At 39.5% G+C, this 20801-nt stretch overlaps 2 protein-coding genes across 2 annotated transcripts in view; one reads left to right on the top strand and one right to left on the bottom strand.

The window, feature by feature from the left end:
- Positions 1 to 14952: 14952 nt before the first annotated feature.
- On the bottom strand, positions 14953 to 17202 carry LOC147902328 (uncharacterized). Its single transcript, XM_087373258.1, has 7 exons — positions 16508 to 17202; positions 16227 to 16367; positions 15988 to 16101; positions 15710 to 15883; positions 15496 to 15611; positions 15275 to 15377; positions 14953 to 15155 (listed from the first exon to the last, which is right to left on the bottom strand). The coding sequence occupies exons 1-7, from the start codon at positions 17138 to 17140 to the stop codon at positions 15132 to 15134; spliced, it is 1305 nt and encodes a 434-aa protein (XP_087229384.1). The 5' UTR covers positions 17141 to 17202; the 3' UTR covers positions 14953 to 15131.
- A 257-nt stretch (positions 17203 to 17459) lies between these two features.
- Positions 17460 to 20801, top strand: part of MPS1 (multipolar spindle 1) — a 60543-nt gene continuing 57201 nt past the window's right edge. Inside the window, exons 1-2 of the mRNA XM_087373192.1 lie at positions 17460 to 17513; positions 17956 to 18007. Coding sequence (XP_087229318.1) covers positions 17460 to 17513; positions 17956 to 18007 — 106 coding nt within the window. The remainder of the gene's footprint in view (positions 17514 to 17955; positions 18008 to 20801) is intronic.

Below are 20801 nucleotides of genomic sequence, written 5' to 3'. Positions count from 1 at the left end.
TCCTTGTTGGATGGCATAGTGCTAGCTTTAGACTTATCAGATCTAGACTTTAGATAGTTTATGTTCATCTAAGTGTCCTTGTTGGATGGCATAGTGCTAGCTTTAGACTTTAGATAGTTTATGTTCATCTAAGTGTCCTTGTTGGATGGCATAGTGCTAGCTTTGCCTATGCACGGTACACATCATTGTACCAACTATTTTGTGAAATATATCATTATTTGGCTTTCTCGTCAAGTTGATCATATGAGTGAATAGGTGTTGTGCGGTGGGTGGTGAGGAGCTTGTGTTGACATGAAAGGTAGATTGGTCGTCTATGCTCTCAAGTTGTGGTTAAAGTCATATCAATAGTATGTGGAAGGAGTGGGTAGTAGAGCTGATGGGATAAGTTGAGCTGAATGAAAACATTTGAATGTTCGGCTTTTAACATGAATGGTTATACTATGAGATTGGAAATTTGGAAGCAAAAGTAGAAGACCCTATGATATAATTTGTGATATTGTGATCACCCTTGTGAAAGTTGCATGTATTTTTCTTGAATCTTGCTCTTTGCAAGCCATTGTATCTACCAAGTATTTTCTTGTATTGTGCGAATATGGCATGTTGACGTATATCTTTTGATATGCATTGAAAATTATGCATGATATTTGCTTACGGGCTTAGTTTGGAGAAATTCGAGAGCTTTACTTGCATGATTCATGTCTTCGAATGGAAGCGTCTTGAAGCGCATGTCTCTAAGTGTGTTGCCACAAAACCAAAAAAAGGTGATATTTGGATAGAAACCTTGGCATAATCAAGTCTCTATGGTTGGAAATCACATGTTTCAATGCATGCATCCCTAGCATGGGGTCTTTGCTCAACTATTCTCAATCATGATGCAAGCTTGCACTTGGATCAAAATTGCTATCCCTCGATATTTGTGTTTTACTATATGTATGTGTATCATGTGGGTTAACAATCATGTGAATTTATGAATAGAAGGCTCCCCTCTTGGGATTGTGGCATTTCTTTGTGTAGATTACAAAGATCCATTTGCTTGAGTGTATTTTAAAAGGTGCTTGGTGTGAAGTAGTCATTGCTAGAGTATTGTTGGCCTTAACATGCTTGGAGGAGGGCTTGTGTTTGTGAACTTTTCGCTTGTATTAGCTTTTGTCCATCTTTCTTATGCTCTAGTTGCAGATGTGTAAGGTCTCTCATTAACATTGACATTTTGATCAAGGCAACTTGCCTCATTTGTGCAACCTTGAGTTTGATAGTGAGAGGTCTCTTTCCTTTTGTGTTCCCTTACCCTACAAGCATTCACTTTGCATATTTCCCACCCCAAAGCTCTCATGCATATAGTTTTAAGTTGTACTAAAGGGTGGGTTGCATTCTTCTAATCCTAGATCCATTCCACTTGAGAGTAATCCTTGTGCCCAACAGGGACCATAGAGCACAGTAATGACACCAGGTTAAAAATTGAACATAATCCCAGAACCTCCTACCCAAAGAAACGTCAGGGAAACGAGCATGTAGATAGGTCCCCAATCTGCCTCGAATGTGAACAAGATGGACATACTGAGGAAGAAATATGCCTACCAACCAAGAGAGAGCCCACCTATGTTTCATCCTAAAAGGTTGATCCTTGACTAGGTTTTGGTCACTTTTTTGTGTCCTTTCACCTTGGCCTCCATTTGCTTGAATTTTTGTACTTCATCTTTTGTTTTTAGGAGGATAAAGGAGAGGGTGGGGAGTGTTGACAACAAGGCAAGAGGGGATTTGATGCTTAGATGAAATCTCTTTCAATGAGAATTTCAATAGTTCCTCTTAGGTTAGTTTGCACTTTTTGAGGTCTTATTACGCATTTAAATTGTTTATCACATCATACAATGCTAGAGGCGACCCATTTGGACTAGACATGAACTGAAGGAGAAATTGGTTCCACTCTTGGGAAGGGTGTCGTGGAGAGAGAGAGAGAGAGAGAGAGTTACGCATATTGACATATATGTATGTATGTACACATACACTTGCATATTCATGCACATGTGGGAACAAACATGCACTCATACATAATGTGGTTGTGCATGTATGCTCACATATATATACACTTGCACGTATGTGCATGTGCATGCAAGTGTGTTGTTGTGTTTATGTGTTGCTTATGTATGCTCACACACACACACAAATCCTCTTTTCTCTTATATCCATGCAATTTCACCCACACACACACACACAAATCCTCTTTTCTCTTTTATCCATGCAATTTCACCTTTCTTCCCTTTATACTCCTTAAGAAGACCCTTTTTTTTAAAATTGCCTTTCCTCTCTCTCTCTCTCTTTCTCTCTCTCTCCAAATAAAATCCGATCTCTTTCTCCTTATTTCCCTCACACCCTTTCTCACCCCTCCCCCCCTTAACCTGCTTTCCCTATCCCTAATCTAAGCCCTTTTATCCTAATTATTTTTTTGTTTTTTGTTTTTTTTTTTTAAATTGTCTAAAATTTTTCATTTTTTATCTAAATTCTCCTTAATGTTCCCTCCCCCCCCTCTATTTTTTCTTACCCCCCACCCAATTTTTTATCTTGCCCTTCTCCCTAAGTTCCTCCACCTTTCCGTTACTCTTCCCCCTTGTTCTCCCTATTTCCCTTGTATTTTTCCTATTTCTCTCTCCCATTCCCCTTCCCCTAATTTTATTCTCTCCTTTTCCTATTTTTTCTAATTCTTCCCCCTTTTTCTCCCATAAACACTCCCTAATTTTTCCTTATTTTGCTAATTTTTTCTTAAAGCTTTAAATTTTTATTATTTATCTGTTATTTCTACCCTATTCCCCTCCCTTGTTTTCCCTCTACCTTTCCCTAATTTCCTACTCATCTTCCCCCTAGTTCTTCTTAATTATTCTCCACCCTCCCCCCCCCCCCAAATTTTTTCTATCCCTTAACTTTTTTTTCTAATTCTTTATGCTTTTCTCTCACTAATACTTCCTAAATTTCCTTTATTTTTTATTTTACCCTATTCCCCCCGTCACCCTCCCCCCCTCTCTCTCTCTCTCTCTCTCTCTCTCTCTCTCTCTCTCTCTCTCTGTGCTACCTATCTTCCTCAACTCCTCACAACCTTGACTCCCTCTCTTCTCTCGACTATCCTATACCTCTAAACTTTTGGTTCCATCTTTGCTTCTTGTTGTCCAATTCTCTGTGCTCGCTTTCGGTTCATTGCTTGTTTGGTTAGTTGTTTGTTTCAATTTGCCACCCTTCTAGTTCCTCGTCCCTCACCTTACACTCATTACTCTTTGCGTAGCCTCCACCTCGACTGCCCCACCTCTACTTTGCCTCCATTTCGATTGCCCCTTCTTTGTCTCGACTTCCTTACCTCAGCTTAGTCCTTTTGTTTGGCGCTTGTGCTTGACTTAGAGGTGACGCATTAATTCCCCTTCTTTGTGGTGTTCCTCACGTCATCATACTATGCTATCACTCTCCTTCACATTGCCACCCTTCTTATTCCCGTCTTTTCAAAATTACGACCCCCCCCCCTCGGCTCTTTTTTTCCCTCATTTATCTAACTTTCCTTTTAAAAAAATTCTCCCTTCTCTAAACCAATGGCTTCTTTTATTGCTTATTTTATTTCATGTATATTACTTTATATACCTTATATGTATGACCCCATTACTTTATATACCTTATATGGTATGAACCCCCCTAAGGAGGGATAGGAGGGTAGAAATACAAATTATGAGGGATAGAACAATTTTAATTTCTACCTTGTATGAGGGAGATAGGGATGATAGGAGTGATGAAGAACAGGTTGTTTATACAATTTTAATTTGGGTGCAAAAAAATTGGAGGTCATGATGATCCTTAAGATGTTCTTTGTTTGTTGATTCATAGTATAGAACATGGTTGGATGAACTTCATCAAAGTGTATGTCAAAGCTACTTGTGAGTAGACAACAACCAATATAACAAAATATAAGACACCTTCGCATGCCAAAGTGAATGCTAGTCGGATTGGAGCGAAGTAGAGCTTTAAATAGGTTTTCACATTGGCAAGGCTATGAGGTGTGTGGGTAAGACAAATAAGCATATTGAGACTTGTATAGAAGGATTGGAAGAGTATGTCATCTTGCAAGTGAAAGTGGCAATTTTACAATTGAAAAGTTTGCATAAATATGCTAGAAGGAGGTTCTCGTAGGTTGAGTCCACAAGTTCTACAAGAGGCCAAAATTGTCCTCAACTTTGCTCATTGTCTATAAGTGCTCAGGTTTTAGGATATGTGATGAGTGTGAAACGTCATGTGAGCAATAGGATTGACTTTGATAGGAACTCGTTAGGTGAGTTTTGAAGATAGACTAATCTGTGCTAATTTATGCTGGACCAATCGCCATAGCAAGAGAATTTCTTTTTTGCTATGAATTGAAGAGGCTTCAAAATGCAAAGGAAGTGGATCTATTGTAGAAGCTCAAAATTGCAAAATGATGTAACAAGCATGATGAGATAGTGTGATGACGTGACATTGGTGCCATGTGGATTGATGAGGTGGATTGTATTAGTTGTGTGCCACATGGAAGATTGCTAAAGTGGCACTATGCCACGTGGACTATTGAGCTAGGTTATGATGTGGCAGATGCTATGTATTAGTTGTTGGGATGTAGTCTTATCTTGTTGGGATGAAACACATATGTTTTGGAAAAATGATAAACTTCCTTGTTCTAATATTGCGTTCATCCATGTAGCTAGTTACAAGGTATGTGTTTCACAAGTGTTATCTCTTATTTATAATGCCTCACATGGATCATGGGCTTATATTGATTTGCTTAGACTAATTGGTCTTTTTGAGAAAAATGGCTTTAATTATGATTGATTACCAAAAATGTCCTTTATTTCTTGAAAAAGAAAGAATACTTTTCCTGTTCACGTTTATATTCTTATTAATCTCTTTGGTGAGGGGTAAGCTCCACATGGTGGGCTCACCCCTCACCATGTGGTCTTTACCTTTGGGTTGGGGGTGGGCCACACACACACACACACACACACACACATTTGTTTTTATATATGCAACTATTCACTCTTACACAAACACATGCACCCACACATAAATTCACACATACTACTCACACCTTTCATACACAACTACACATACATGTGTGGTCTCACCTAGGATCTTCCATTTCTGCTTTTTCCATACTTTTGTCCCTAAGCGTTGCTTGGCGGACTTATCTATGACCTGTTAGGCTCTTGATGCGATTCATGCTACCTCCTCTTGCCTCATGTAATGCTCTCGCTTGCCTTGAATGTTTCTTAGTTGCTACTAAGTATTTTAAGCAATGCATGTACCCTCCAAGCAGCTCATCTACACATCACTATGGGTGAATAATCAATGTGAGCTCCTAGCTCTAAGCAAGCAACGCATTGATGGCCTTCACATGTATTGCTTGCTAGTTCCATTGTGCCACAGTAAGGACGGGTCCTTTGTGTTTGCATACATGCATAATATTATCTTTGCAAACTCTTGTAATGCCGTTATTGATTGACCTACTAGGCTTAGTGCCAATGCCACTACAATATCTAGAATCTAGTGTAGACAATGCTCTCACCTCTGTGGCAACAAGGGTCGTGGTATTCTTCCTCACCTATGGTGTTGGGTCTTCCCTATTTGTGTAGTTAAGCATGACTATGGTTCCTTGGAGGCTTATGAGTCTTTGTAGTCTTGTCTAATATCGAACTGTTTCTGAGACTTTTATGGAGCTCTTGGTGGTGTTGGATAATATAGCGTACTTGGCTAGCCCTTATAATGTGCATGGTAGTGTAGCTTTCTGCCTTCGATCATTAGCAACTTCTCTGCATCTTCTTATGATCCTGGTACACTTCCTGGTCCCTCTTACTCCAATTTCCTTTTAGTTGGCTAGGCTTTTGATACAACGTGCACTTTTAGGTCCCTCTTGTTACAAGGTCTGCTTAGTTGGCTAGGCTCCTTTGAGGAAGCTTTGAGTTCAATTCCTACCATCTTGGTGTGCAGTCGTACTCTCTTAGCCCTCAATCACGGAATCTGTATATGCTCTCAATACAGACTACTCCCTATGCATCTCTTTACAATTTGTCTTCTCTCTATGTCGACACCGTTACTTTTGCTTACAGTTATCCATCTTCAATTGGCTCGTGTGCTAATCTGTGTACCTTGCATCGTGCTCCATGTCTCAGATTTTCTATTCTACAATGATTAGTGGCTTTGCTTGAAACTGGGAGTCATAGAAGCTCTATGGCTTCTTTCTGTTGATCTAGCTTGGCTTCACTCCTGTCCTTTGATATTCTCCCTGTCACATCCTCACAGCATTTATGATAAGTATATATATACATATACTTATAGATACATGCCCTATACAATTATATATATAGATATATCAACACATTTATAACAAGATATAGGTATATATAATTTAATTATCAAGTTATTATGATATTGTAGGCCTATTTATAACTATACATTAACAAGCAATTCTTTTCTAAGTCTTTTTTATTTTGTCTTAACTAATGGACTTTGCTAGGGCTAATTCGGGTCCAATTTTTGATATGATCTCCGTGCACTTTAAGCTTCGGTTTGATATTTAATTAATTATATTTCTTCATTGAAAGTTCTTGCACTCCTTTAATGCATTTCTTTTATGTAAATGTAAGCAATGCTTTCCTTCTTTAGCATTGTCATCTTTTAGTTCTTGTTGGTAGTAGAATTCCTCCTTCAATTTTTTAAAGATTGTATTTATGCTTTCTTTCATATATTTCAAAATTTAGATGAAATTATTAAGTAAATTGTTGGTCTATCTCTGCCTAGGGCTGAGACATCATTAGGCACAATTATTCAGGGTTAACATGTGAATGGGATTACCTTCCCAGGGACAAGCTTTTTAGTGAAGCCTACTCAAAGACACCTTTTACTTTGTACACAATTCACCTTGAACTTTTGAATCTGGAAGGTGGTTTTGTTCCTTGGTAAAAGTGATAACAAGCTGGTGTAGGTAGGCATTACCTGTCTTCATAATCAAAGCTATAATGTTCTAACACTTAGTTTCTCTTGGATGGTGGCACCTAAGTTAACTTGACCTTGGAGTTTGGACTTTTGGATAGTTGGACTTCTTGGTTACACTTTGCTAATAATGGCAAATAATTCTTGTACTGTGCATGTGTGGATTTGCTCAAGTTTATGGACCCTTGCCTAGTAGGCTAAGGCCTAGAATAATAATTTAGAAATTTTCTATTGCTCTCAAGCAAATGGTGTCATATTTTTAACTAGTTTGTAGACATTATCCAAATGATTGGGATCATTAAATCCAAACACACACTTTACTCTCCCAACTAGCCCTTGGTCGGGCTACTACCATATAGTTAATTCTTAATTATTGGATAAATTAAATTATTAGATTATTTGATTATTGCCATGACTTTTCTTGATCCATTTGTACTTTAAGATCATTTCCACTAGCTAGTGGTATTGTTTGGCGGAACCATAGGATTCCATCCCTTGTAAAACAACTTCATCTAGCATCCCGATTCCTCTGCAACTCTTGGATTTTGAGGTGCAAGCATCGCTTAAGAAATTACCTTCCCTTTTCAATATAGCCTCTGTTAAGGATCTCGCTCCTTGTTCTCTCTAAGAAATACTAACTAGCTTTTCTTAAAGCCTTTAGTAAACTACTTGTGTCTCTTCCCTTGATTGATTCCAAAGATGCTTCCGATCTTAATTTTTACTTTTCCACTCGTCCTTCTAGTATCAACAAACTCTTTCTTCTGAATGGTGTTCTTGCTATCCCATTAGAGATAAAGAATCCTCTTGAAATTGTCAACTCTCTTTTGGGTTTTGAGCTCCTGGACCACAATGAAAAAGAAGCTCTTTCTTCTTTAAACTCCCCACTTGAATCTTACTTCTCCTCTTCTCCACAAAACATCATTTTTCTAGGATTTCAAAGTTATCAACCATAGAGCACCTTTTTCAATCACCTCCTTAGCTCTATTCTTTAGTTTCTCGATTGATATGGTAGATCATTGCAAGATTATTTCCATTCAATCCAAACATCTTTTATCAAATGAGTTTTTCTTTGAGGGATCTCAAATTAAGCTTTCTAATGTAGACCCCTCAAAATGCCTTAATAGTGCTATGATAGCTAGAACTAAGGTCCTTATGAATTAAGATAAGCTTTGTGAACCGAAAAAGTTCTTGAAAAATTACTGAAATACCTATAGACTATTTCTAAAGTGCCAAATGCAATCCCAATTCAACTTGTTTTGCCTCTATTATTTGGCTTGATCACCTCTTATTGTTTGTGTTCCAAAACCTCTTTAACTTCTTTCCATTCTCCCCTGGACCCCGGGCTTGGTTTATGCTTTCATTGGATGAAAGGTCTTTTTTCCCATGGAAATCAAAATTGCACTGTTAGTTTATTTCTGGTTTCATGATTTTATGTTAGAAGCTGCTCATAATCTGACCCTTTATGCCCCTAATTCCCCATTCTTCCTCGATTCCTTAGCACTCTTGCCCTTAGCACTCTTGCTTCTAATACTATTGATGCAATCCTTGTTCCATCAAAGAATAAGGATCTTAAGAGACTCTCAATTATTCTTTCTACCATGAAGAGCTCCACCAAGAAGCCTCGCACATTTCATGAGTTAGAGGACTTCAAAAGTAGTTGATTTCAATAAGGATGATGAATAGGTAAGATTCCTCACTAAAAAAGCTAATGATTTATCTTTGCTTAATAGACCAAAAAGCAAATTTAAAATATTTATTCATCTCCTTTTTGTCAATAAACTTTTTGATTTTATATCACTAGAAAAAGCTTTTGTGGATGTTTGTGAAAGATTTAATATTAAAAAATCCTGGTCTACTTTCAACATTGGGTTTGGGAGGATTTTTTTTGGAAACTTAGCTACTATGTTTTACAAACAATTAAACACAATTTGTGATTTTTCTATTGATTCCCTCACATGCATCCATACCAATTCAAAAAGATTTCAGACAAGACTTTGACAACTTTGGTACCCATGTCCTATCTACCAACCCATTGCTTTGTAGACATCCTGTCCTATAAGATTTCATGAAAAAAGGTCTTAACCATATCCCTCTTGTCCCTGTGAATCCTGACCCGGTCATTAAGCAGTTAAAGCTGGCATTGGTCAAACTTTGTAGCTAGATGTGCATTAATGACTCATCAAATCATGATATATTTATTAAGGAAATTGTCCTTAATTTAACTCCCTTTTTCCAAACCATAGGTTCAACCAAATACCTTCGTTCCATGATAAAAATATTATGAATGAAGTTAATTACCTCACTCCCCATCTTTATATCTGTGGTTTAGATATATCCTTGCAAACCTCGACCTTCATTTGCAAACAGCTAATGAGATTAGTAGCTAAGCAAAGACTTTATTCCCTTGAATTCTTTATCTCTCATCACTGAAAGAGAGAGAGAGCTGAAAATATTGCACTATATTTGTTGGCTTATGACATTGTGTCAAGTTTCCCTTTCTTATGGGTACATATAAAGTGCATAAAAAGGCATGTAGATGGTTTACTAATGAGCATAGCATGTTTACCAATATTACCAACCTTATTACTAAGCTGCTCAAAGCTCATGATAGTGGAATTGAAGAATATACTGAAAGACTTTATAGAGATATTTGGGTTTTTAGCTTTATCCGTACTAATGCATATTGGATTATCCATAACCAACATGACTTTTTGATTAATCTACTGAAGGAAATGTTTTCAGTACATACCTTTGACGTTATGTCATGCTATGAAGCCATACCCCACCAAAGGAGTAATAGACTTATCGTTTCTCTCCAAAATTTTATCAAAATCCTAAATACTATTGGCTATCTAGGCTTCAAAAAAACTAGGAAACAATATGAGCTTACCAAGAAAAACAAAGACTTGTGCAATAAATTTTAAAGATTTTATTAATGTAAACCTCTTTATCGTAGACGACTGTTTTACTAAACTAGGAGATGAGGTATATGTGCAAACCAAAGTTATCCCCATGGGATACTTGTGCTCTCAACTTTGGTACAACTTATACCTAGCCTAGTTTGACTGCTTGAGTACTCGTCTAGATGTGGCATATGGCTAACTACTTGAGTACTCGTCTGAACGTGGCACATGGATTATTACTGAGTCCTTGTTTGGATGTGACATATTTATTTGGATTTCACGATGAACACATAAGGATTACTTATTGAGTACTCATTTGGACATTGAAATGGATTACGTATTGAGTACTCATTTGGACGTGACATAGGCTTATATGGCTTTCACGATGAACACATATGAATTACTTATTGAGTACTCATTTGGACGTGACATATACTTATATGGCTTTCACGATAAACACATATGGATTACTTATTGAGGGCTCGTTTTGACGTGGCACCTATAGATTACTTATTGCGTACTTGTTTGGACGTGGCAAGGTTCAAGGTCTTTAAGGTGATAATATTTATGAACACATATGGATTACTTCTTGAGTAGTCATTTGGACATGACACATATGGATTATTTATGAAGTAATCATTTGGACGTGACACATATGGATTACTTATTGAGTACTTATTTGGACTCTTTTGGATGTGACGCATATTTATAAAGTACTCGTTTGGATGTGACACATATGGATTACTTATTGAGTACTTGTTTGGCTGTGATCACCGTGATTGTTACTTCTCTTTTCTCCTGGTGTTCTTGGATGCCCATTTGCTTGATTACTTCTGGATGTTCTTTGTAATCTCGGATGATCGTCTTTCCAATTGTTCGGTACTTCCAAATGCAAAGAGGTTGTTATATCACTACCGCTATGATTATGGAAGCTATGTCTAATCCACACCAGTTTGCCTCTTGTCATACGTGTGTGGCTTATGCTCGTAGTATTTTTAATTGTTCGTTACTTCCGGCTGCCTTATTTCTTGGTACTTCCAGATTCCCAAGTGTTCGATACTTCCAGATGCCCAAATGCTCGTTGTGCTTCTAGATTATTGGTTCTTGATTTGTAGAATCTTTATGGGCGTTCCTATTGTGTTGCTACGGCTTTCTTACACTACACAAGCAACATTTCAGCCCTGGCTTTGTGGACATCTCAAATCGCCCCTGCATACTCATCTTTGGAGTGGTTGAAGCAATTTCCTCATACATTCATCCTTGGTACAATAGAAAAAGGCACTTGAATATTTGATGTGTTCATATATATAGCGCATGAAACCGGTCATTTTAGGTGAATGAATTGTGCAAAACATGAAGGCATGATTACAAAGGATATTGAACTTGGAGACAACAAGCTCTCCTATTTAGATGAAGAGCTCAAACATCAAACTTGAAGATCTTAATCCCTGATTATGCATCATCACTATGTTAAACAAGTTCACATTTCCAAGCATAGTTTTTCATTTTCCACACATACTTTGCACTGTATCATGCACCAAATGTAGTGTCTATACTTTGCACTATACTATGGACAAGTGCTTGTGTTATGCCTTTGTACTATCCACATGCACTTTGCACTATACCATCCAACATTACATTGTATCATTCAAACTGGCCTATGGCCATCCTTTGTATATATATATATATATATAGTGGCTCAGGTTTTTTCCCTTGTATTGCCCAAGGGTTTTTTCATCCATAGCTAGGGGGCCTAGTTTGAGTGGGGGTGTCAGAGCTATATATAGCTTGCCCTAACTCAGCCTACTTCTCAACTATATAGATGCCTATGGTCTATGAATAGAATTACTTCCTTAGCAGCAACTCTTGTGATTGTCTCTTTTCTCTTTCTCTTCCTCTCAACAAAATTGTCCTTACTTAGAGAGAACCAAAGACCTGATTGAGAAGTCTTGGCAAGGGAGACTATCATGACTATGTCCTCAAAGATGATATGTTGGCAAACATAGCACTCTTAAGTGTTTGAATTGTGGAGCTCGTCCTTTTTGTGAGAAAGAGTGCCCATGTAGGCTATTCTTATGTTACCATACCCCAAAGGTGGTATACAATTTAAGAGGTGTGTTATACATTTAGGGTATCATTTGCATCAAATTGGTGAAGGATGCTATAAAGAAAGCTATAGCAAAAATAATAATATTAGAGGCTATCATTCAACATGATCCCAAAGCTGTTACATGTTCTTAATCGTCTTAATCGTAGGCTGGTACGTTGGAGGGGGAGGCCCAAATTGAAAGTGGATCCTTTGCAAATGATTATGATGCTCTTTCACAACTAAAAAGATAATGTATATCTGATTATTTTCAAAGCATGATGTTCCCTGGTCAGCTTGCATTTTCTTAATTGGATAGATGTCATGTTTCCAAGATGTCTACCAACGCCATGGTAGTGATGTTGATTTGGTGAACAAGATAAGTTGGTATCATGTTGGGTTTGCTTTGATTTTGTCAAGAGTATGCATGTCTGGAATACAATGGTATGCCATGTTTATAGTTCTCTCATTTAAGAGCTACAAACTATTGCTATTGGGGATTCAAGGTTGAAACTTGATCATTTCTAAGCTTTTCATTCCATTGCCTCATGGGCATTATGCCAATAAGATGTATCCCATAGCAGCAACTTGTGTATGATCAAAAGACCAAAAAATCACTTTTTGATTTACCCAATCATCACGTGTTTTGCCTGTATTCATGACAAATTTCCCTTGATCCATATGCTTGCTACAAACACTATTTGTGTCCCACATGACAAAATATCCAATTGCTTGCTCTAAGAATGAAGCATCTAAAGTTGGGTAAGGAATCGTGGCATCCTTAACTATAATTTCCTTTTCAAGAATGATAGAAACCCTACTTTGCTCTACCATTATAAAGTTACAAATGGCAAAAGAGTTATTCAAATGGAGAAATCCCTCTCCAACAACTTTGCCATAAATAATTAAGGTTACAATGTCTCCTTTTTGCATCCCCATCAATTCTAAATTAAAGAAAATACATAATTTAGAAAAAAGGAACAAAATTTATTTTTAAAGAGAAATTAGATTATTAAAATTAAAATCATTTTTAAAATTATAGAAAAGAAAATGAGGAATATAAATTGGAACCTTTGTACTGAAACTTAGGGATGGTTCAATCTCATCAACCTACTTCATGCACTATTAACACACAACATCCATGCCCATAGAGAGAAGGAATGAGAAGGGATCCCCACATGTAAACAAATGGAATAAATAACTTAGAGAAGGATGCATGCATTATGGTATCCATATATTGAAGTTACACTTCCAAGGTGTCCCCTCTTAGACTTTGGCATACCTTAAGGCATAAAATCTAATGGGGTTTGTAGAGTAAGAATTAAATTAGGAATTAGGAAGAGTGAATAAAACTGACATAATAAAATGTAAAAAAATAAAAAATATGCTCTTGGGTGGTTCACCCATCATGCTATGTATGAAGTCTCATAATGCTGTGTGTTTTGCGAAGTCTTAGCATGCTATTTATATCTACTTCATTCACTCTTAGTAGACGATAGAGAGAATCAAGAAGTCATCCCCACATTTAGTAAGGTAGAGCTAAATAGCTTGGACAAGGATTTATGCATAGATATTTCTACATATTGTATTAATGTTCGTTTCTAAGAGGTTGGGCCTTTTAACTTTGCTGTAAGATATAAAATCTAATGAAGTATTTAGATCATAGAAAATAAGATAAATAAGGAGTCAAATAGTGAACAAGACTAAGGTAAAATAATTTGTAAAATTTTCAAAACTATGTTCTTGGGAGGCTATCCAAGAGTCTTAGCATCCAATTTATTCATACTTCTTTCACTACCAAAGAGTTTAGCATCCAATTTATTCGTACTTCTTTCACTATTGATGAATGATAAAGTCTAGTGACATAGAGAAGAGCAATGTGTAGCTTTGTTGCTTAGTAAAGAAAAGAAAAAAGAGAAGACTCTCTCTAATTTGGTGGAGAACCAACTTACATTCTTGTGAGGGTTCTTCAAGGTGTTCAAAAATACTCTTGAGCTTATGTCATTACTGCAAAAACGTACATATGGAGCAATTGGTCAAGTCACACCTATTAGACAATGCAAGGAGGAACTCATTGATTGGTTGGCAAAGTGGCCAGCTTAGATTTGAGTCTTCTATGAGCTAGTTTGCATTGAATTCATTCTTTTTTGTGTCATTGTCTACCTCTTATATAATGCATCAACACCAATAGGCATGAGTAGTGTTTAACTCGTCTAGTGACAATTCTTGAGCCATATGTTGTCATTTTCAATCTTGTATAGAGTAGAAATTACTCTTGATTCATCAACACGACTTGTAACAACCCAAGTTTGTCAATTTATACAATGTTGGTTGTTGAATTGATTATGTATGAGATAACATATAGGTCCTCCCTTACCCCTCGCGCACTTGTTCTTCCCCCTTCCCCCTCTCATCTTCTCTCCCAACTGGATCAACCACCCTTTTCCCCCTCTCCAATCCTCCTCCTTTGGTGCTTGTCTTGGCTAGGCTAGCTTAAGTTACAATAAACTACATTATTAGGTTAGTATAGGTTACGTTAGTTGGGCTAGGTTAGGTCAAGTTGAGAGAGAGAGAGAGAGAGAGAGAGAGAGAGAGAGAGAGAGAGAGAGAGAGAGAGAGAGAGAGAGAGAGAGCGTTGGGGTTTTAGGGTTAGGTTTGTTGTGTTAAGAGCAGTTACACTCCTTTTCAACATAGGAGCCAAAGTTAAGAACTTTAGAACCATTAAGTTCTTGGATTATGAATTTTAGAACCATTATGTTCTTGGATTAAGTAAATTTTCTAGCGGGCTCGGGATTCTCTACTTGAAAATACAAAAGTGTTCGGGCTCATTCAATCATATAATGAAAGTTACATTCTACCGCTGAATTAAGTAGAGCCATTAAGTTTTTAAGTAGAGCCACTAGCATATTACAAAAGTGCATAACCAAATGAATCCAAGTTATGTAGCCTTCGAATTTGCACACGAAAGAAAATTATAAGAATGGACAGCAACTAAGGTTCATTATTTCTAGCACAACAGAATAATGTACATACGAACACTTGCTGCTTGTTGAACATACAGAGATGACGACGCATTCATGTTACACTCGTGCAGCAAGGTTTGCCTTCCGTATTTTACAACGCTCGCGATATACAACCAATGTAAAAAATTGTGAGTATCAATGGCTCTCTCCTTGGTTTTCCTGAAAAGCATAAATCGGGTCGACTGTTAAATCATTCCAACAAAATCGTACACACGTTGGCCAAAATTTAAGCCTGATCGACGTGAAGATATTATCGGCTTGATGTCCCATAGCCTTACCTCCTGGGAGCCAAGATCACTTCGTGATCCGGCCGATAACTCCATAGCGGCTGCCTCGGTTGCAGCTTCCAAGATTCTAGCTTCAGCTTTCTCATTAGAATACCTGACCCAGAAACATCGAATTAGAAAAACTAGAAACGCTGTAGTCCAGGCAAGGAGAGGATACAAAGCGGCGATCCTACGCGGATGACAGTGTAGCGTATGGCAGAAAGAATCCTTACATTGAAAGAATGGTAACCCAGAGAAGCTCCACACAATCCACCCACAGCAACCGCTGCTCCACCGGAACGACGCCGTACGTGATTAAGTGAGCAAAGGGCCAAAGCTTCCATCCTGCCTGCAATTGAGAAGGGAGAGAGCGTCACCTAGTCAGCTTGATGAGAATGACCGCGGGAAACGGCAGAAAGCAGCAAGACGAGACAAGCTCTGACGTACCGTGAGCAAAGGCCAGAACGTTGATTTCAATTCGGAAGCTATGCTGAAGGGCGACTCAAGTCGAAGTAGGCCGAGCGTCACAAAATAGATGGAGTTCCAGATAGCAGACCAGATCGTCTGGTCGAATACAACTTTCAAAGGTACTACCCACCAATCCTTGAAAGGGAATAAAGCCTGCACGCAAGGTGAGGGTGAGTACTTCGCTGTGCATTGATACAATGGTGGATTCAAACACAAATCTGAGAAGCGGGTCATGCAGTAGCACTACAACAAATTACCTCGCATAGATGGTAATAGAAATGTGAGAGAGATCCATGCAAACAGAATCCCACAAGCCCAGATCTAATCATACGATCTCGGCTGAAGTCTAAAATGGGTTTTCCCTCGTAGCACTGTGGAGATGCAGAAGACAAACTATGAGAGGCAGAACACAGATAAGAATTAATACAGCTGCGCAGAAGATTATCAGACAGGAACTTATGGGTCGATCTTATAATATCTTAAACGAGGAGGCAACCTGAGCAATCCAGTCTCCAAGAGAGTAGACGATGCCGCTGATCATCATCTTAGCCAAAATTGGGTTATTCTTCAAGGCTTCCTCGTAAGCGCTCCAATTGTGAAGCGGTGCGTACTTCAAAATCTCAAATATCGTCCACCCCTGCAACGACGAGCCTTCAATATGTTAAAAGCGTTCTCTAACACGTTCCATGAGCTCTGCTTGAGCTTTATAAATCCACAAAGGAACAATGAACGCACATAACACATTCCAGTAAGATGAAAGTAAATCACAATACTCACATGCCAGTAATCGTGGTCGACCGTCAGGACCTTGGTCATGGCGAAGGCTCCCGCGGCCCCAACAAGCGTTGCGTTTATTGCTCGGTCGAGGAACTGTCGTTCCTCTTCTTCCGATGTTGCAAACCAGACGACCCGCGGCTGATACATGGCCTGAGGTGCCGCCAACACTTGCGCCTCACTTGCCGAGCCAGCCCCACCGGTAGCCGCAGCTGCGCCAAGGTCGAAAGTGAAGGGCGGGTCCGGAGAGAAACCGCCCACGCTGTTCATGGGCTCTGGCTCACCGCTTTCTAACCCGGGAAGGAGAGAAGATCCCTGCTGATGATCAACGGGGTCATTGCTGGTGACTCGAGGTACGTCTAGCTCCTGCAACGCGGCTTTAACCGCGCCCCGAGGGCTGCTGCTACTGGAGGGTATGGAACTCGGGAAGGATCTCTTCCTGTAGAGGCGAGGCTTAAACACAGCTGAGATTTTCCCAGGCTCAGTAGATGAGGCGGCGGCGGCGGCGGCGGCGGAGGGGGACTTAGGAGCGAGAAGACCAGCGCCTGCAACGCCAGCCGCTGGAGGTGGGTTGGTGAGGGAGGAGGAGGGAGCGGAGAAGCTGGAGGCGAAGGAGGCAGAGGAGACAGCGTCCATGGGAGAGCTCAGAGCGCAACAGGAGGACGTAAAAACAAGGGAGAGAGATGAAATGGAAGCCACACAGTGAGAGAGAGAGAATGAAAGAGAGAGAGAGAGAGAAAAAGGTACTCCTGCACAAGCAAGATGAAGCTCTGGAACGACCATGAAGCTTCTTCATGAGCAGTGGAGTAGTTTTATACGGTCTGGATCAATCGAAGACGATACAGAGGCGCCCGCCACCGTGGCAACCACCTGTCCGCCGTATGACGCGTGGTCTCCTTGCGCGCGCCAGCTCTCTCGCCTTGGGTGGCGGATGATCTGCCACGTGCAGTCCACGATGGCGCACGCGCCTGCTGGGGACAAGCGCCCTACGAAGCCGGGTGCAGATGAGGTACAATATTGTGGCTGCCGAGAACCGGGGTCCCGCAGGCGTGTCATGTTTGTATGTGGGATCTTGCATTCTTGCAACGTGTGCCTCCCACATCGCTCTCCTCTTTCCTCTCATCCTTATTATTGTGGCTCTTCGAGGATTTTATCCGGAAGGTGCAAATTTTGAACGGTTCCCACCCGGCCATTTGACTTTTGTTTGCTCGAGTTAGGGTGCTCTTTGACCGGCCCTTCATCCCCTAAGCCCCTTGCAACCCGTTAGAGATTTTTGAAGCATCCACCACCACATCATTCGCCTCATTGCCACCTTTCTCCCTTCCACATGTGGCTCCCCTTCAAGCACTCACGAATCCTTCTTGTGGGGAGCATGATCCACCACCAACTTATAGGAAGATAAATCACGTGGCCCAAACTGATTGACGGTTGACTTTTATGCGGCCTTTTAGGATTGTATAAAGAAGGATTTTGTTGATAATGCTAATGCTGCAATGGAAAGGGGTATGTTTTTTGAAGGTGTAAATGTGGGACTAGTTAACCTTTTTTCCAAAATGCAGAGCAGATTGAAGGTAAGGGATTAGATGTCCATCACAATGTTTAATACATCGTACAAAATAATTGCTAAGGCCTTAGCTAGCAGAATTAGAGAAATATGCATGAATGTAGTGGATAGGGAGGAGAATGGCTTCATTAAGGCCCGATAATTTTAAAAACATTTTGAATGTTTCTTATGCTATGGCTTTTTCTATTGCCACTGGACAAAGGTGTGTTATTAGGCTTTGATTTTGATCAGGCTTATGATAGAGTGAGATGAACTTTCTTCTAGCAATTTTGGATAAGATGGGGTTTGGAGAAAGATTTTGTATAGTGGTGGGGGCACTCTTTGGTAATGCTTTAGCTATGTTGTGTCTAAATGGAGGAGTGGTGGGTTGGTTTGCTTTACATAGGTCAATAAGACAGGGTTGTCCTTTAGCCCCACTATTGTTTGCTATTTGAATGGTGCTCTTGCTACATCTTGTTAAGAAGGGTGTATTTGAGGCTACCATCAAAGGAGTGTTGTTACCATCAGGGAGTTAGATATGGCCTCAATTGTCTGCTAGACGATGTGGTGGCTTTGTCCTTGGAATCTCAAGAGAGTGCTCAAAAGTTTGTGACACTTTGGGCTCGATGTGTAGTTGGTAGAAAACCTTTGGTCTTGGTGTGTAGTTGGGCAAAAAACTTTGGTATCAAGATTGATTCAGTTGCTAGACTTGGATGGCTTGATGAGTTGCCTATGAAGTCGGTGGAAATGGGTGTGGTGATTAGGTATCTGGGGGGCCCTCTTGGTGTAGGCATAACATTATGAGAATGATCTAATCGGTTCAAAGCAAAGGTTTGGCAGAAGGTGAGAAAGTAGTACTATGGAGTTCCTATGGGGAGAAATGCCAGAGTGCTAATGGTGAAGGATGTGTTGTTGAAGGCCACAAAATGTTTTGGCTACCATATGGCAATTTCAAAGAAATCACTAGCTAAAAATAAAATTTGGTTGAGAGCTTTTATCTCTGTGGTGAGGATAGAGACAAGAGAAAAATGGAACTATATTCCTTGGGATGCCATGAAGGTACCAAATGCTAATAGTGATCCAGAAATTCCTGACACTGATAACATGAATATTGCATTATCGTGTATGTGGTTCCCAAGGGTTTTTTAGTGTAGTGCTCCTTGGGTAGAATGCCTCAAATGGTACGTGGAAAATGGGAAAGGGACAGGTGTGGGGGTATGGAGAGTAATTTTTTGGTCTAACAATATGTGCTCTTGGTTTTCAATTAAAACTTGTGGCTCTAATTTGATTGGTGTGATCGTGAAGGCTTGGAAGGCCTGTAGTGGCCTGATGAAATGGAAAGGAAGGTCAGGGCTTCATGGGGATGCAAGCCTTCACAAAGGGCTCAGGTGGAGTTGGGTTATTACACAATAGGAGAAGGCCTTGGCATGGATGGACCTATAGGCTACAAGATCGACGTATAAGAAAGGGGTAAGAAGATGGTTGGACTTATGGCATGGTCAAAGAACATGCTAGAAGTCTACGTGGGTGTTGGAGAATCAATTTGGATTGTCTAAGAGAGAGGTGAATCTTATTAATGGTGTCATGGTGAATGTTCTTGAAGAGTGGCCTACCAACTCTAGGAGATAGTCATATAAGAAAGGGGTAAGAAGATGGTTGGACGTATGGGATAGCCAAAGAGCATGCTAGGAGTCTATGTGGGTGCTGAGGAATTAGTTTGGGTTGTCGGAGAGAGACGAATCTTATTAATGGTGTCTTGGTGAATGTGCCTAAAGAGTGGCCTACCAACTATATTGCTTCGGATTTTTTAATGAAATGTGGGTTCTTAGGGGTGATGAAGATTATGGCAAGGGCTATGTATAGAAGTCTAATGGAGGGGTAGTCTTTACTTTGTAAACTAAATGAAAAATGGAAACTGAGAAGGTCTCGTATGTGGTGTAAGAAGAGCATTATGATCTGTGGAAGGGGTGTCAAGTTGGGAACATTGGATTTTTCTAATGGGAGGCTATGCATAAATGGTTGCATCTGAGAGGCGGAATGGCAAAATGGTCGAGGCCTGGTCTATTCTGCTCTTTATGTGGGAGATGTATTGAAAACCCTATGCATATGTTGTGGGTGCAGTCTCGAGAATGGTATGATGTTGTAGGGGTGAGCTGGGGCTGATGTGAGTATATTTACTCTTAGGACAAACTGAAACTAGTGATACCGGGAGACACACATCGGTGGCGGTTACCCTCTACATTGGCTACTCGCAGCAAAATTGTTGCTTTTATATGCAGCCTGCAAATTGAATTAATGTTCAACCAAGGGGTGAGGGTGGGGTATAGAGAAAATGCTATTCTTGGGCATCTCAAATCATCGCTAGTAGTTGATCTTGGGTTGATTGTAGGCAGGAAGGATTCCTACGCTAGATCCTATCGTAGGGAGTTGAGTATTATAGGTTTTTGTTTTTTTTTTTGGCTATCAGGCATAGGTCACGGGAAATTTTCCCATTATAAATGGACAAACTTTGTATGTTTCTATCCTTTTTTATATAATAAACACTGATATGTTAAGTGTTAATGAAAATTTTTAAAAAATCATCTCCAATGACCATAAAATTTTGTAAAGGGCTTTTTTGGAGTGGGACCCATGAACAAGTAGAGTTTTGTAATGTGTGGACATCAATTGTATTTCATGTCCTCACTTTTGATCATGCATAATACATAAGTGTCTAAAAATTACGCATCATAGCATTCTGAATTCTATGTTTAT

This window comes from Dipteris shenzhenensis, chromosome 4, assembly GCF_047967505.1.
Source record: "Dipteris shenzhenensis isolate YYH24624 ecotype China chromosome 4, Dip_SZ_1.0, whole genome shotgun sequence".
Taxonomy (NCBI): domain Eukaryota; kingdom Viridiplantae; phylum Streptophyta; class Polypodiopsida; order Gleicheniales; family Dipteridaceae; genus Dipteris; species Dipteris shenzhenensis.
This window is presented reverse-complemented; position numbering and strand designations above follow the sequence as displayed.